The 15354-nt window shown below is 36.3% G+C and overlaps 2 protein-coding genes and 1 pseudogene across 3 annotated transcripts in view; 2 read left to right on the forward strand and 1 right to left on the reverse strand.

Moving 5' to 3' along the window:
- Positions 1-15354, forward strand: part of HFM1 (helicase for meiosis 1) — a gene marked incomplete at its 5' end in the record, with an annotated part of 104844 nt that overhangs the window by 84811 nt on the left and 4679 nt on the right. The window contains 4 exons of the mRNA XM_081087768.1: positions 1690-1769; positions 2695-2798; positions 12889-13128; positions 14668-14758. Of these exons, the coding sequence (XP_080943894.1) occupies positions 1690-1769; positions 2695-2798; positions 12889-13128; positions 14668-14758 (515 nt within the window). The remainder of the gene's footprint in view (positions 1-1689; positions 1770-2694; positions 2799-12888; positions 13129-14667; positions 14759-15354) is intronic.
- On the forward strand, positions 2864-5788 carry LOC308516917 (UPF0729 protein C18orf32 homolog; the record flags this gene model as incomplete). The annotated part of the gene is made up of 2 exons (XM_081087987.1): positions 2864-3061; positions 5540-5788. The coding sequence occupies 2 exons, from the start codon at positions 2864-2866 to the stop codon at positions 5786-5788; spliced, it is 447 nt and encodes a 148-aa protein (XP_080944113.1).
- Positions 7484-7909, reverse strand: LOC308516918 (chromatin accessibility complex protein 1-like; annotated as a pseudogene). Its single transcript has one exon. The product of its transcript is annotated as a chromatin accessibility complex protein 1-like (transcript).

The raw sequence follows: 15354 nt of genomic DNA on the forward strand, positions 1-15354 counted from the left end.
GAGTTAATTTTGATTTATGCACTTAGATGAGTACTGAGCAAGAGCCTCCCTTTCAAATAATGAAGAAATGGGAGTTCCTACTGTTGGATAGGCTAGTCACTAGCACACTTATTCTAAGCCTAAGTCATCATAGCCAGGGCAAAATAATGGGTCAGGCCACAAAATAACCACGTCAAGAAGATGGCAGAGTGGCTATTTCTTTTCTAGAGCTTGTATAAGAATGAAGATCCTAAATCCTGAGGGTAAATCAAGGAGAATATTGGGAAACAGGGAGAGGCATGCAGTTTGAAATGACTACCATCTGAGAGAATTTTTTAGCCGCTCAAGTTTTTCCTTTCTTTCATATTTATTCCATATTAGTTTTTTTTTTCCTTTCCATAGTATTGAGCACCAAAAATATGCCAAGCACTATAATAGGTGCTAAGATACAGTGGTGAATAAGACAGTTTTAGCCCTAGTTCTCATAGAGCTTACAGTTGAGTGAAGGAGATAGCTAAGTAAATAGGCTTTTCCAGTATAGTATGATAGGTGATTCTGTGGCAGAAGTGTAGGATAACTTGCACTTAGATAGAAAATGTATTCACTTCACACTTGATAGGTCAGGAAAAGATTCCTAATAATCATGATTGAGACCTAAAGGATATATTGGCATAAGCAAAGTATGAAGAGGTGGACACTAGGATGGTGGTAGAGAGGGACAGAAAAATATTCTAGACGTACAGAATATGCAGTGTTTCAGAGTTGAGAAAGAGATAGAGATCTCTTCAGTTAGAAAATTAAAGTATACAATATGTCTGGACTTCAATTATAAGTGGTGCGGGGAGTGGAGAGAGATGAAACTGGAAAAGTAAGTAGAAGCTAGATCATAAACATCTGTTTGCTATTTTAAGGATTTGAACTTTATCCTGAAAGTACTGGGTAGTCACTGAAGGACTTTAATCAGTGACATGATCAGAATTGCATTTGGTAAAGTTTATTATGTATGCAATGTAGAGAATGGATTAGTGAATGATACAATAGGAATGTAAGGATTCATTAGGTGGGTTTTACAATAATGCAAGCAAGATGATTGCCTAGTCTAGTGTAGTGGCAAGTAGCAACACAGAGAAGTATAAAATATTTTCCATAGATAGAATCAACTAGCTTGGTACTTAAATGGTTATGAGGGGTGACAGAGGAGTAGTTAAAGATAATGACCAACTTTCTGGCTCGAGCAACTGGGAAAAAATGTAGGGCCTCATTGGGGTAGGAACTCTGAAGGAAAAGCAAGCTTGGAGGTGTAGAGACACTATAAGTTCAATTTGGGAAATAGTGAATTTAGAGGCCTGCAATATGTCTAGCTAAAGTTGTTTTACAGACAGCCAGACAAAACTGTTTGAAAATTAGGAGAGAGCTAAGCTAAAAATATATATTTGAGAGTCATTCACATGTAGTTAATCATTAAAGCTACGGGAGTAGATGAAATCTTTGATTGAGAATGTGTAGAGTGAGAATAATGTCTAGTAAAGAACCTTGAAGAATATCTACATTTAAGAAGGGCCTAAGAAGGAAATATGATTTGAGAACTAGCCTGAGTTCATAATTCATTAGTTTTTGGTCTTTATGTACCAGCAGGAATTTTACTATTTGGCTCATTTGTTAAAAGGTATTGATGTGAAATTGGTAGCCAAACTTTTTTTTCATTAATAGATGCAAATGAATAAATCTCAAAGTGTGGACCTTAAGGAGTTTGGTTTTACTCCAAAAGCTTCTCTTCCTAGTATATCAAGGTAAAATATTCATCATAAACTCTGTGTTCCTCCAAGTAGTCATTTACCCAGAGAAGGTTGGTAACTAGCTACTTTCAAATCATGGTAATAATTTGGTTACATAAGGTAATGACATCATAAGAGTTACATTATCTTTCAGACCCTAAACTGACTTAGAACTCTACTGTTAAAGAATACTTTAACATTCATTGAATAATCTCTTCCCTCAGAAACTACCCATCCTATATGTCATTCTATCAGGCTCTCTCTGCTTTCTAAATTTGACAGCTGACGAGTATAGTTTAAAAAGAGAATTCATGTTTGTGTACAAAGTCTAACCTTTTCCATTTAGAGGTCCACTGTATACTAGTAATACCTCAGATTTATAATAAAATACTTTATAATTAAAAATTTTTACTTTTATATATTATGTCTTTTGCCCTTAACATAAGGTATTTTTATTCCATTGTATAGGTGAAATAACTGAAGCTCGTATTCCTAGTTAATAAGTCAGCATCCTTTACCTATGTTTTGATGCCTAGATGGCAATACTATATGTCATTTCCCATTCGGATAAGGGAATTTTATATGCAGGGATGATATTTAATATACTTAACTCATGCAGAACAGGTGCCAACACTACGTCAAGAGATCCTATCTTTTCTATCTAACAGAAAGTAGCATTAGCAACAGATTTTTAAGGCTATACATAGATAGCAGATAGTCTACATATTTGGGGCCTATAAAGATGACTAAGTATCTCTTGATTCTATTAAAACCTGTTTTTTACCCTTTACTATCCAGGCTGCTACAGTTTATCATAGAAATGTTGAGTGAATGAACCATCCCTTTTTTTTTTTCATTTATATGAATAAGTATTTTTCAGAGTCAAATTAATTTCATTATTTTCTTTAGAATTTTTACAGTTTTATTTATCTTTATAAAGGTCAGAATATTTAAACACACCTGAATTATCTATACTGGAGCAGAGGGATCAGCATGAAATCTGTGCAAATGTTCAACAAGAACCATCTGATTATCAAGATAAAGGTAAATTACCATTGATATTGACTTGAGAGAGAATATGATTTCTCATTATTTTGGATTAACAAATAATGTTATTGAAAAATCTGGGGACCCAGCGGTCCCCCGATGCTGTCCGGGAGAAGGCAACCCAGCAGTCCCCTGACGCTGTCCAAGAGAAGGGGACCCAGCGGTCCCCCGACGCTGTCCGGGAGAAGGCGACCCAGTGGTCCCCCGACGCTGTTCAAGAGAAGGGGACCCAGCGGTCCCCCGATGCTGTTCAAGAGAAGGCGACTCAGCGGTCCCCCCGACGCTGTCTGGGAGGTGGCGACCCAGCTGTTCCCCAACACAATCTAGGAGGCGGCGGCCTAGAGCTCCCCCAACACTACCCAGAGCCCGGTTCCCAGGTTATGAAGGCATTTCGGGGCCCCGGAGCTCGAGCCAGGCAAGGTTCAAGTGAAAACCCCTCTCTGGAACTCTATTCTAGGTCCAGCTTCTGCAGCAGAAGCTGGGGAAAGGAAAGGGTGGTGTGGGTTGTTCTTGGTTTCCCCTCCCCAACCCCATGTTAAATGTTTGCAAGCACAAGTCTAAAATTGTAACAAAAGAATCAAATTTCCTTAATAAAGAATTGAATTACAAAAAAAAAGAAAGAAAAAAGAAAAAGAAAAATCAACATCTGAAATCATTATGATTATAAATTTGGCAACATTTTTCTCTTGGGTTATTGAACCAATTTTAAATTCTTTGGATCTGTTATTTCAGATGGTCTTACTATATCTGTCTTAGAATTAAAAAAAAAAAAAATCTTCCCTATATAGTGTTGACTATTTTTATTTAAAGATACTATGAGGAAAAGCTGAGGAAATAAGGGATCTTTGAGTACAGAAGGTATTAAAATGCTGTACTATTACTTTTACGTATCTTTAGAATTATTCAAAATAATGTTGTTTATAAAATTAGTCCAATTTTACAAAATGACCATGTGACCTTGGGAAAATTATTTCTTTGGGCCTTACCTTTAAAATTAAGAGATTAAATTAGGTGACCTTTAATATCTCTAAAACCTATGACTCTTACAATTTCTGTGATATATCTATATATATAAAAGCCTAAGCAGCCCACCAATATCTATGACACACACTGACCACCAGGGAACAGACACTCAACACAGGAGCTGCCAAGCTGCAGTGACTTGGCAGCTGCGGTTCTCAGGTAACACCCAGAATCAGAGGAAGGAGCCCGATTCTGGGGTGCGCCACCCAAGAACCACCCTCTCACAACCTGGGACCCCTCAGAGGATGTCAGAGAGCCAGTTTCAGCCAATCCCCACAGGCCAGGCCAAGGGACCCCACAGGTGCACAAATTCGTGCACCCGGCCTCTAGTAAGAATATAATCTAATTTATAGGATATAGCTGGTGTGTAATCTAGGTTTGCCTTTTATCTGTGTTTGTCATTCAATTAATGAGATAATGCATATACATTTTTTTAATATTGTGATTGGCTCATCATTAGTCTGGATCCTGCCATTAAGAGCATCATATTGGGTCATATTTAATAACCAGTCTGTTAAAATGTGTGAGAAATAATCCTGGCCATAGAGTTGTTTTTTCAGTAACTATATGTAGAAATGATAAGCGTGGGGTTTTCTGAAAATAATTTCATGTGTGTATCTATTGAACCATACCAAAAGGTCTTGGTATCTATTGCCACACTTTTCTTTAAGCTGTCATTATGCTTCTTCTAGCCCTAATTTAAGATCTTAAGTAAGCAAGGGCTGGAGTACCCACAACTTCTTATGACACCATGATAGCCATTAGGCCCAATATAAGATTAAGAAGAATCCCCTGATCTCACCTAGAGGATCAGAGCATTTTTCCAATTGTTCAAAGCCTGAATGTCACTACAACATGCTTAGAAGGTATAAGATTTTCAACCCTCTTATTTTTATCTCTCTTCAACCTATAACTTACTCCTTGTACTGCATAGCAGAGTTTATCCTTCCCTGTACTTACTTTTACTAGTATGTTGTTTTCACAGAGTTTTTCTACTTTTATTTCTTTTCTGCCCACTATTCCAAATCCAATTTATATATGATATAAAAGTCTCATCATGATACTTTAACCTCCAATGAAAACTGTGTTGCTTAATGCTACCCCCCTTTTTTGGATTTTAAAATTTATTTTAAAAAATAAACTTTAAAAACAAGAGAGCAGAAAACATCAGTGGTTGCCTGGGAATAGGGAAAAGGGTATGTGGGAATATTTGGGGTGATGGAACTACTTGCTTACACAACCAACAGATTGAACATTAAGGATGCTTTTACTGGGTGTAAATAACTCAATTTTTTTAAAAAGATTAAAAGGATAAGAGCCAAAAATTTACCCAATGTGAAAAAATACAGAGCTTATGGTTTTCTCTTATGGATAATAAAAAGTTATCGTGGGTGTAAAGAAAGGAACAGTAAATGAGATATCTTCAATATACAAAAGATTCTAAAATGTTTAAGAAGAATATGCTTATGCAGAGGTACTAATTTCTTTTTAGATTTATGATTTGACTTGAAATTTTTCTCTAGGGATAAAAATGCTAGAAATGCTTATTTTTAAATTTCACAAAGGTGTCACAGGTAATAAGGAAGGCATTAGAATAATAGAGGGTTCTAAAATTTGATCTACAGAGCATTTACTGCAAAAATACATACAACTTTTGAGGTCCCTCCCTCCGGAAGTGCAGACATTTCCATTTGGGCTTGGTGGTTGTGGCTCAGGAGCTCCCACCTGGGACAGTGGTGTGCATTCCTTGTATCATCATTCCAGTTCTGCTCTGGATCTACAAAAAGTTACTGGAGCCATACATATACCCTCTGATTTCCCCCTTTGTTAGTCGCATATGGCCTAGAAAAGCTGTGCAAGAATCCAATGACACAAGCAAAGGCAAAATAGACTATAAGGGTGCAGACATGAATGGATTACCAACATCAGGATCGACAGAAATCTCCGATAAAAAGAAAGACTAAAGGCATTAACCCAGGACCCTCCTTGTTTTCAAAATGGACCTAATAATGTGAAGCACCTTCTTTGTAATTGTCTCTGACCTTTTTCTCTTAGAACTCTGGGTGGATGGTTTAGATGTTTGCCTGATACTGATCAGGAAACACATGGTATTTATATTTAGAATGTATTTGGTTATAGTTAATGATCTCATTCCCGAGTTCCTTTTTCATTAACATAGCTTTAATAGTATGAATGAATAGGAGGTGTGTGCCAGTAGACATTGTTACTAAAGCAGTACCTAAACATCCTTGGGCTTCTAGCTTCTGTTCAGGCTCTTTGAATTTGAGTGGAGTGTGTTTTCACTATGAAACAGTACAGTGAGACTGCAGTGAAATAAATTAAAGGGAGTGTTTGGAGGTGATAATGACTTGAAACATAAAGTTATAATTACTGCCCAACACAATGGAGCCCCTTATCTACTAGAGTAGAAATTACAGGTTATTGCTCCGAAGAAAATAGCAAAGACAAGAAACTGAGGAAATTTCTTTGGGAAAAATGGAACAGTTTTTACATAAATGTCTAACGTATATTATAAAATTCTCATCTTTGTTGTATTCCTTATATTCCTACAGAATGTATTAAATATTCAATTTAGCTTGTGGTTGGGGTTTGGCTTTTTCTTTTTCTTTTTTTCTAAGTTTAAATATTTCTTAAAAGGAACATTTTTTTTTAAAGGAACATTTTTTCACTATATCAGAAAGCAGAATTATAATAGCGTGCTGGCATCTGGACAGTTCTGAGACAACAGTGTATTATTTTTTAAAGTATATTGTATCAGTTATTGTTGTATAACAAGACACTGTAAAACTTAGTGGTTTTCAACAACAGTGACATGGCTGGACAGTTCTTTGCTGGTCTGGGCTTCTGTATGGTCTTTCACTCCTGGGCTGCTTCACTTTAGGGACTTATAAATGTTCAGAGGTGATGAACCATATCTTTATATTCTATTTACTTATTCTTTCTGAGGCAGGGAATGTTTAGAAGAGACTTCTGCCTTTGAGTCCCCAATGAAGTCCTGGGTCCTAACCAAGGCTCTGTTCAACTCTGTGTGAGCAAGTCAGTGATTCACCCTGGTCTTCATTTGATAGAAATCAGTAGGTTTCAAGTGTTATGCCCCAACCCACCTGAGGGATAAGATAAATTCCCTTTAGCAACTAAATTCAGTTGATTAGTTTGTTATTTAAAGTATAAAAACTATTTTACAAAAATAGCAGATGTTCACAGTAAAACAGTGCAATGGAAAGTTAAAAAAAATACAACTTTTAATTTAAAAACTTTTAAGTTCAAAATGCAGTATTTAGACAAATATTCAAATTTTCTTGAAATACAAAAATGTAAATGTAGCATACTACATATAATGTAACAAAATGTAACATAAACTACATTGAGTTAAAACTGAATGTAGTTGCTTTTACATAACTGGTATTTAGAAGCTCTTTGAATTCTATCCCTAAATGAAAGTTAAGCAGAATTGTCTTTGGCTGTACAGACAGCTCTCTCTTTATGCCCTCCAACTACATTGTGGGCCTGACAACTTTCCTTCTGGACATTTATGGTGTAGGTGCATCAGGCCCTGCATCCCAGGAAGGAGCACAGTGTCTTTGAAGCCTCTGAAAGGTGAGGAGACTGAAGACTGGGCTAATCCAGGATCCTCCTCACTAGGTGGACTTCAAAAGAATTTTTTTTGGGATGTAGGATTCTGCTTTATCATCACTTTCATCAACATTGTTATCCCCCTCCTCTTCTTCTTCTCTCTTCTACTTAAGTATTTTTAGATATATACTGGCTGGTATCTTCTTTGGTAATATGTCCGCAAGAAACTGGAAAGTTTCTGATTCTTCTGCAGTATTTAATAAATCATTGTAAGTGATTTTCCACTTTTCTTTTCCACTGCCATGTCTGTAGGAATAGGTGGCTAGATATTGAACAAAGTGTTCCATAGTGTTAGCCATGAGCATGAGTGCTTCCTGTTTGATTCTGGACACCTCGGGCGAGCTCTTCATGATGACCCAGATGCAGGACAGGGGCAGTGACAGGAGGCACTTCTCCTGTCACTTGTCTCTGCCCATGACCACATCCGCCATCTTTCTGCCCCTCTCTTGCAGTGACTATCCCCTCTTTTGAAAGAAGGATCTATATAGTATACTAGAGGTCTGGTGCATGAAATTCGTGCACGGGGAGGGGGAGGTGTCCCTCAGCCCAGGCTGCACCCTCTCCAATCTGGGACATCCCTCTCACAGCCCAGGACTGCTGGCTCCCAACCACTCACCTGCCTGCCTGCCTGATTGCCCCTAACTGCTTCTGCCTGCAGCCTGATCACCCCTAACTACTCCCCTGCCAGCATGATCAATGCCTAACTGCTCCTCTGCTGGCCTGATTGTCCTTAACTGCCCTCTCCTGCAGGCCTGGTCGCCCCCAACTGCCCTCCCCTGCAGGCCTGGTCCCCCCAACTGCCCTGCCCTACTGGCCATCATGTGTGTTAGAGTGATGGTCAATTTGCATATTACTCTTTTATTAGATAGTATTTTTGCTCTGCCATTTAGTAGTTGTGTAACCTTTCATACTATACTTACCCGTTTTTCTTGATACCCTCATCTGGTTATATTTTAGCATTAAATGAGATAATGTATGTAAAACTCTTACCATAGTATTTGGTACTATTATTACTAAGAATAATGTAAACTATACTTTTCACACATTAGCCTTTAGTGACAAAACATACTGTAAATCTATTCCAATATTGCTCTTAGAAATGTTTTTAGAAAAACATAGCAAGTTTTATTATCTGTATTCCAATTTCCAAAAGGGAAGAAGAAAAATGCCAGAAATTTTATGAGAAAGCATGTTGAATCATAACATTTTAATTTCTCATTTTACCGTGAAAGAAGCCAAGAACTTTGAGAGTTTAAATGACTTGTCCAAAATCACATCCAATTAATGGCAGAACCAGAAATAGAATCCATATCTTTTGATTCCCAGTTCAGCACCATTTCTATAAATTGAAATTGACTTTTAGTTATCTGTGAGAATTAAAAATTGAGCCAATAATATATGAACTCTTTCAACTTTCCACCCCACAACTCTATATTTCTTTGTCTCCACACCCATCATTAACTTTCTATTTGTCTTAAAAAAGAATGGTCTTTTCTTCTATTCAGGGTTTATCTTTCCACTGGCAATCGTAATCTTTCCAATCCTGTCTTACCTGGGACTTAAAGACCATTTATCCCTCTCTTTCCCCCACATTTTTACAAGCTCTCTTCCCTGTTGTCTCTTTCTCGTTAGCGTATAAATATGCTCAAATCTCCTTTCTCTTCAGCTCCATGTCCCCAGCTGACTAGTTATGGCCTTTTTGACTTCTAGAAATTCTGTTCAAAAAAAGGAAACCAATTATCTCATGTAAGCTAAGTCCAGACAGGTTATCTGGCTTTAATCTTTCTAGATCCAGGCATTCAAATGATTCCATCATGCCTCTGGTTTTCACTCATTTATTTAGATATCCTGGTTATTAATTGGCTTTATTTTTTAAGTGGGATTTCTCACATGGTAATATGCCCCCAGCTCACATTTTCCCAGTTTAACAGCTTCAGTAGAAAAATGCAGTGTTCCCTCTTAGCTTTGGCAGACCAGAGTTCATCCCAATTGGCCTCATTTGAGCGTTGTGTTCATTCTTTAAGCCAGGAGTGGGAAACCTTTTTTTTTTTTTTTTTTTTTTGCCAAGGGCCATTGGGATATTTTTAACATCATTCAAGGGCCATACAAAATTATCAACTTACAAATTAGCCCACTATATTTGGTCAAATGTTTAATTAACTCACCCCTAATCCCTTGGCAGGGCCAGACCAAATTTCTCAGGCCTTATATGGTCCTCAGCCTAGATGTTCCCCACCCCTGCTTTAAGTATTCCCTGTACCCTGAAGACTGGGCCATGTGTTCCACCCACTGTGGCACTGGGGAAGCCAGAGTGCAATGAATGACATCCTCACCAGCCTCACATGGAATGTTGGAGGCAGTTTCCTCAAAGAACAAGAAAGATACTCCTACTAAAAGAAAGAAAAGCATGCCAGGCAGATTAAAAACAGAATCAGTAGTCTTTATACTCTCTATCTCTTTCTTTCCCATTGAAACAAAAATTTTGAAAGAGCAATTTATACTCACTGTCCTCACTTCTTTACCTCCTTATCACTCTTCACTCACTAAAATTTGAGTTCTCCATCACTCCTTTGAAACTGCTTTTTCTCAGACCATTTAGTGACCTCCTACATGCTGAATTCAATGAACTCCTTTCAACTTCCATTTTCTTTGAGCTTTGTAGTGTTTGACACACTGTCTTGTCCTTCCTTTTGGAAATCTCTCCTTTGGTTTCGATTAAACCGCTCAAAACCGGGTCTCCTGCCACTTCTTCAACTGCTCGGGCTTTTCTTTCTGTTCATGTTGCAAAAGGATCCTTTTTGTTTGTTTGTTTCTTCTCACTTTATAAAGCTTTCTTAGGCAATGTCACCTAAGCCCATGTCTTCAATTACTACCTATCTTTGGATGATTTCTAAATCTATACTCCCATATAGATCTTCCTGTCTAGCCCCTGACCCATTTATGCATCACCTTTCTAGACATATCCACCTAAAAGTTAACATGTCAGCATCTGAATTCTTTCTTTCTGTTTTCTCTATACCTCACTCTGCTCCTTTTCATTTTTCCTTAGCTGAGTGAAAGAACTCTCTTATTTTCCAAGCTGCTAAAAGGCAGAAAAGAGTCAGCCTAAATATCTTACCTCACATGTAATTAATCACCAAGTCCTATGTATTTTACCACCTAAACATCTCTATATCTATTTTTCCTCTCTGTTTCTTCTGCTGTTACTCTAATTTAAATATTCATTGTCTTTCACTTATTGCAGTGGCTTTCTTAACTTTTTTTCTTTGCTTCCAATCTCATCCTCTAATTCATACTATTCCAAGTGATCTAATAGGCATACCTGATCATGTAAGCTTCTTGCTAAAATATTTTTAATATTCATTGCCTATAAGAAAAATAAAGTAAATTTCTTAACATGTCAAACAAGCTTCAACACAATCTCACACTTAACTGCCTATGCAATCTCAGTGGGCCCTGCCTTCTCCTTCTACTTTGTGTTCCATAAAATCTGAAAACATACAGTTTTCCAAGCACTCTCTTGTCTCTCATACTGTTATGCTTTTCACATGCTGTTCTCCCTTCATGGAATATCTTGACTTTCCTTCTTGCCCTGCTCCATAGTCACAAAATTCTATCAAGTTCAAATTCCAATGTTACCATCTTACCATGTTACTATCTGAAAGGTGGTTACTCTGACTGCCATTGTAAGTTTAGGTCCTATTCCCTATGCACTTTGTACCTAGTTCTATTTTTAGGACATATTATATTGTGAATGTGTACCAATGTACAAAATAATGTGAACTGTAGTTGTAGGTGAAGTTTAAGGACAAAGTAGAATAATGTGAACTGTAGTTGTAGGTGCAGTTGAAGGACAAAATAGGATTTGGAAAGGTGAAGAAGAAGATAGAAGATCCTTAAAATGAAGGAAACTTAGCAGTGATTGGAGCAAGCTTATACTGGCTTGTGAGAGATTATTATTAAAATTTTGGGAATCTTTCAACTATTATTAGAAGTTTAATTATATATAAACTTTCAATTAAATAAAAAATATTAAAAACAAAGGTTATAAGTACTCAAAAGTAATCAGATCCTACTTATTCTACTATGTTTTATTGTCTGTGTTCTTGAGATTCTTTACATCTATATTTGTATCTATATAGTGAAAATATTATACAATAGGGTGCTATTAGCCTTTCTTTTCAACTTTGCATTCAGTGATGTTATGTTGATACCTTAAAATCAACCAAAGTGTAAGTATTTATACCATGGAAATCAGCAAACACACAAATCAAGACTTGGTTTATTGTTTTGTTTGTTGTTTAGACTTAAAAAGGTGATGTAGAAAATGTTAATAGTACAAATTAAATTTAGAAGTGTATTGTGTCTGTAGCCATTACATTGTGAATAGCACAAAAAAAACTGAGGGAGTATTCATCTAGTATTTGAAAAATATAATCCAATTCAGCAAACAAGTTGCTTGAGTCAGTGGATGAATGGGTAAAGTCCCAACATATGTCTTTGTTATTTAACTTTTATCCTATTTGTTAACGTCAACAAAAATATCAAACAACATTCATGTGAGAATTACATTCACTTGTCAGTTGCAACCATAGATGTTAAAGTTTGGCAAAATTCAATGAAAACATTCAGTGAGAATCAATTAGATATATGGAACTTATAATAAAGCATGCTGTATATTTTATTATTTGCAAATTTTGTGTGCTACATATCCTTTGCTTATAATAAATATATATAATACATAAAACAAACAATATGTATGTATATTCATACTTTTTGGAGAAGCAGTCATTAAACAATTATTAGCACACTGGCATGGAAAACTGCACAAGAGAAGTCATTTAGTCCCCATAACAATCTTGTAGATGTTATTATCATTCCACAGAGGAGAAAACTAGGCTCAGCGGGTTTAAGTTTCTTGTCTAAGATCATACAACCAGTAAATGAGGAAGGTGGAATTTTCACCCAGGTAGTCTGGCTCTAAGCCCAGCCTTCAAACAATGTATAACACTAAAGATTTTTTAGCAGGAGAAAAATTAAGATATATTTTGGATAAATATATTTCATAAAAATACTAAAAATTAACTTGTAGGGAGAAGAGCTGAAGGGAGGAAGACCATTTTCCAGTAATAACTCTAGCTTGGAGTGGGGTTATTCTCATATAGGAATTAAGATGGAAATTTTATTCAATCTACAAGAATCCATTAAAAATTAAAGTCAGCTCAACTATCAGTGTGTGTAATTGAGTGAATAGAATTGGTTAAACAGTATTCAATAATGCTTGACCCAATGCTTTTGAAAGCTATTCAAGACCTCTGTTTTATACTTAAAAGGTATGTTTGATAGATCAGTAGATGATATGCTTATGGTTTAGAAAGTACCTATACTCTTTTCTCCATACCCATGGCAGATTTTTCTAGCTGGATCTATTCTACAACTTTAAATGAAAAAGCTCCTCAAGCAGTGCTGTTTAACAGAAATTTTAATGCATCTGGAAACCAGAATTTGATAGATGTGGATAAAAACAACTCTCCATTTTCAGAAGCTTTGAATGTGAACTTCGAATTGGAAAATGAAGTTTGGGATGATTTTGATGATGAAAACTTAATGGAAGTTACTAGCTTTTCAGCTGATAACACAAAAACATCAGGTAAAATTGTATGTTAGCATGAAATAACTTCTTGAGATATTCTTTGAATGTTTTTCAGTTCAGCCTCTGGGACTAATTTTTTTTGTCTTATTTTATTTGTTTGCTTAATTAGCTTTGGTTTGTTAAGATTATAATTTTTAGCAGAACTGAAAATTCGACCCTTCCACAGATAGCATTTCCTCCTCCTGAGGACAAGGGTCAAGGTCCTTCCATGAGGATAGTATACAAATAAGCTTTTTCTATTCTGTTGTTCCCCTATCTAGTTAAAGGCCCTATTCAAATTCAGATTGTTTATTCAATTTTTTCTCATAAAACAAACTATCCAGCTCTCCATTCTAAGATCACACATGGTCTGCTAATATTTGGGACAAAAATATTTCCTTTCTAAAAGTATTCATCTGCTAGCCAAGAAAATAAAGATAACTTTTATTTATAGGAGAACTATTAACTTTATCAGGTACAAATAAATAGGAAAGGATTTATTTCTTTGCATTAAATATTGTATTTAAGTCATATTCAATCCAAAAATAATGGGATTTAGTTCCTTGAGTTACTGGCAGACTTACTCCTGTTCACTAAAACAGTGAAGTGGAAATCTTGGTAAGTGTATGACATGACAGTGAGATGATGACAGTCTCTCCCATGATGGCTGCAAGAAGGGAAATCATTTCCTCAGAATTATAGTTTACTTTTAATGTTTCCACCCCAGTCCTATTTTCAAAAAGGCTTTCTTAAGGAAGCAAATAGAAGTTGAAATATTGTTTCAGGGTTCTAAGAATTACCTAAAGAGCTAATACTCCTTTCAGAAGGAATAGGATTTGACCACCTTCACAACGTAGACCAGAAAAATCTCCAGCATGGGATCAGTAGGCACAGTTTCCTATATTACAAGACAACTACTGGTCCCTACCTCAAAATTAAAAGCACTGTCTACTGCAACTTAAGAAGCAATTTATACTGTTCATTCAAGACAGCCTAATCCTATGAGGCATAGCTTTGACACTGGGAAAATCAATTACAATATGTTTCCCTGTGTATAGAAACATTTTAATTAACTTAATTACGTGTAGACCATTGAAAATATTGAATGAACTTTAATTTGATCATTTACATGAATTAAAAATCTATAATAATAAAAGCATAATATGCTAATTAGACCAGACAGCCAAACGACCTTCCAAACGTCCTTCTGGATGAAGCCAGGGCTGTGAGGGCCAAGAGGCAAGCTGCCATGGCTGTGAGGGCCAAGCCTCTTGTATGAATTTTGTGCATCAGGCCTTTAGTAAGTAAATAATAGTGACTTAGAGACCTTTTAATATAGTGACTAATAAGCTACCCTACATATTTCGTGGTTTTACTCTCTTATTTTTGCTCCCTTATTTAGCTATGCAAATGAAATTTTATTATTGAGAAGAATTATGCATTCCTTCCTTAGCCAGGTCATATTTGTTGTATAAAGTGAGCCCTTTTAGATCTTGTGAAAAGCTCCATTCAGCTGTTTCCTGGCATTTTATTTCAAAATGTTATCTCTTTATATAGGATTTGGAAACACTTTGAGTTCAATTACCAGGGAACATGAACTATGCCTCCAAGAGTCAGAGAGCAAATTCCAAAGAGAAATGTCAAACAGGCAAGTTTTAGAACTTGGGTTTGGAATACAACTTTGTACAACTTTTTACAATTTTATATTCTCCTGACATGTAATTGGAGATGGGCATCAAGTCTTAAGATGTCAGAGAAGCTGTAAAGTATTACCCAAACTAAATCCTCTTAATCTTAGAGCTGTGTTTTTCAAAGTGCTGTTGTCAGACCACTTGCATCAGAATCACCTAGGGCAGTGGTTCTCAACCTATGGGTCGCGACACCTTTGGTGGTCGAACGACCCTTTCACAGGGGTCGCCTAAGACCATCCTGCATATCAGATATTTACATTATGATTCATAACAGTAGCAACATTACAGTTATGAAGTAGCAACAAAAATAATTTTATGGTTGGGTCACAACATGAGGAACTGTATTTAAAGGGCCAGAAGGTTGAGAACCACTGACCTAGGGGGTGATGTTTAAAATGCACACTCCTGGGCCCCACACTAAACTTACTGAATTGTGGTCTCTGGGGCTAGAGCCCAGGAATCTTCATTTTTTACAAGACTTGAAAGCTAAATAGGAGTTCAATAAGGCATTGCAAGTAGAAGCATGTGTAAGGGATAAGGTTTTAAAAGGCAT

Source organism: Myotis nattereri (genome assembly GCF_964212035.1).
Source record: "Myotis nattereri genome assembly, chromosome: 3".
Lineage (NCBI taxonomy): Eukaryota > Metazoa > Chordata > Mammalia > Chiroptera > Vespertilionidae > Myotis > Myotis nattereri.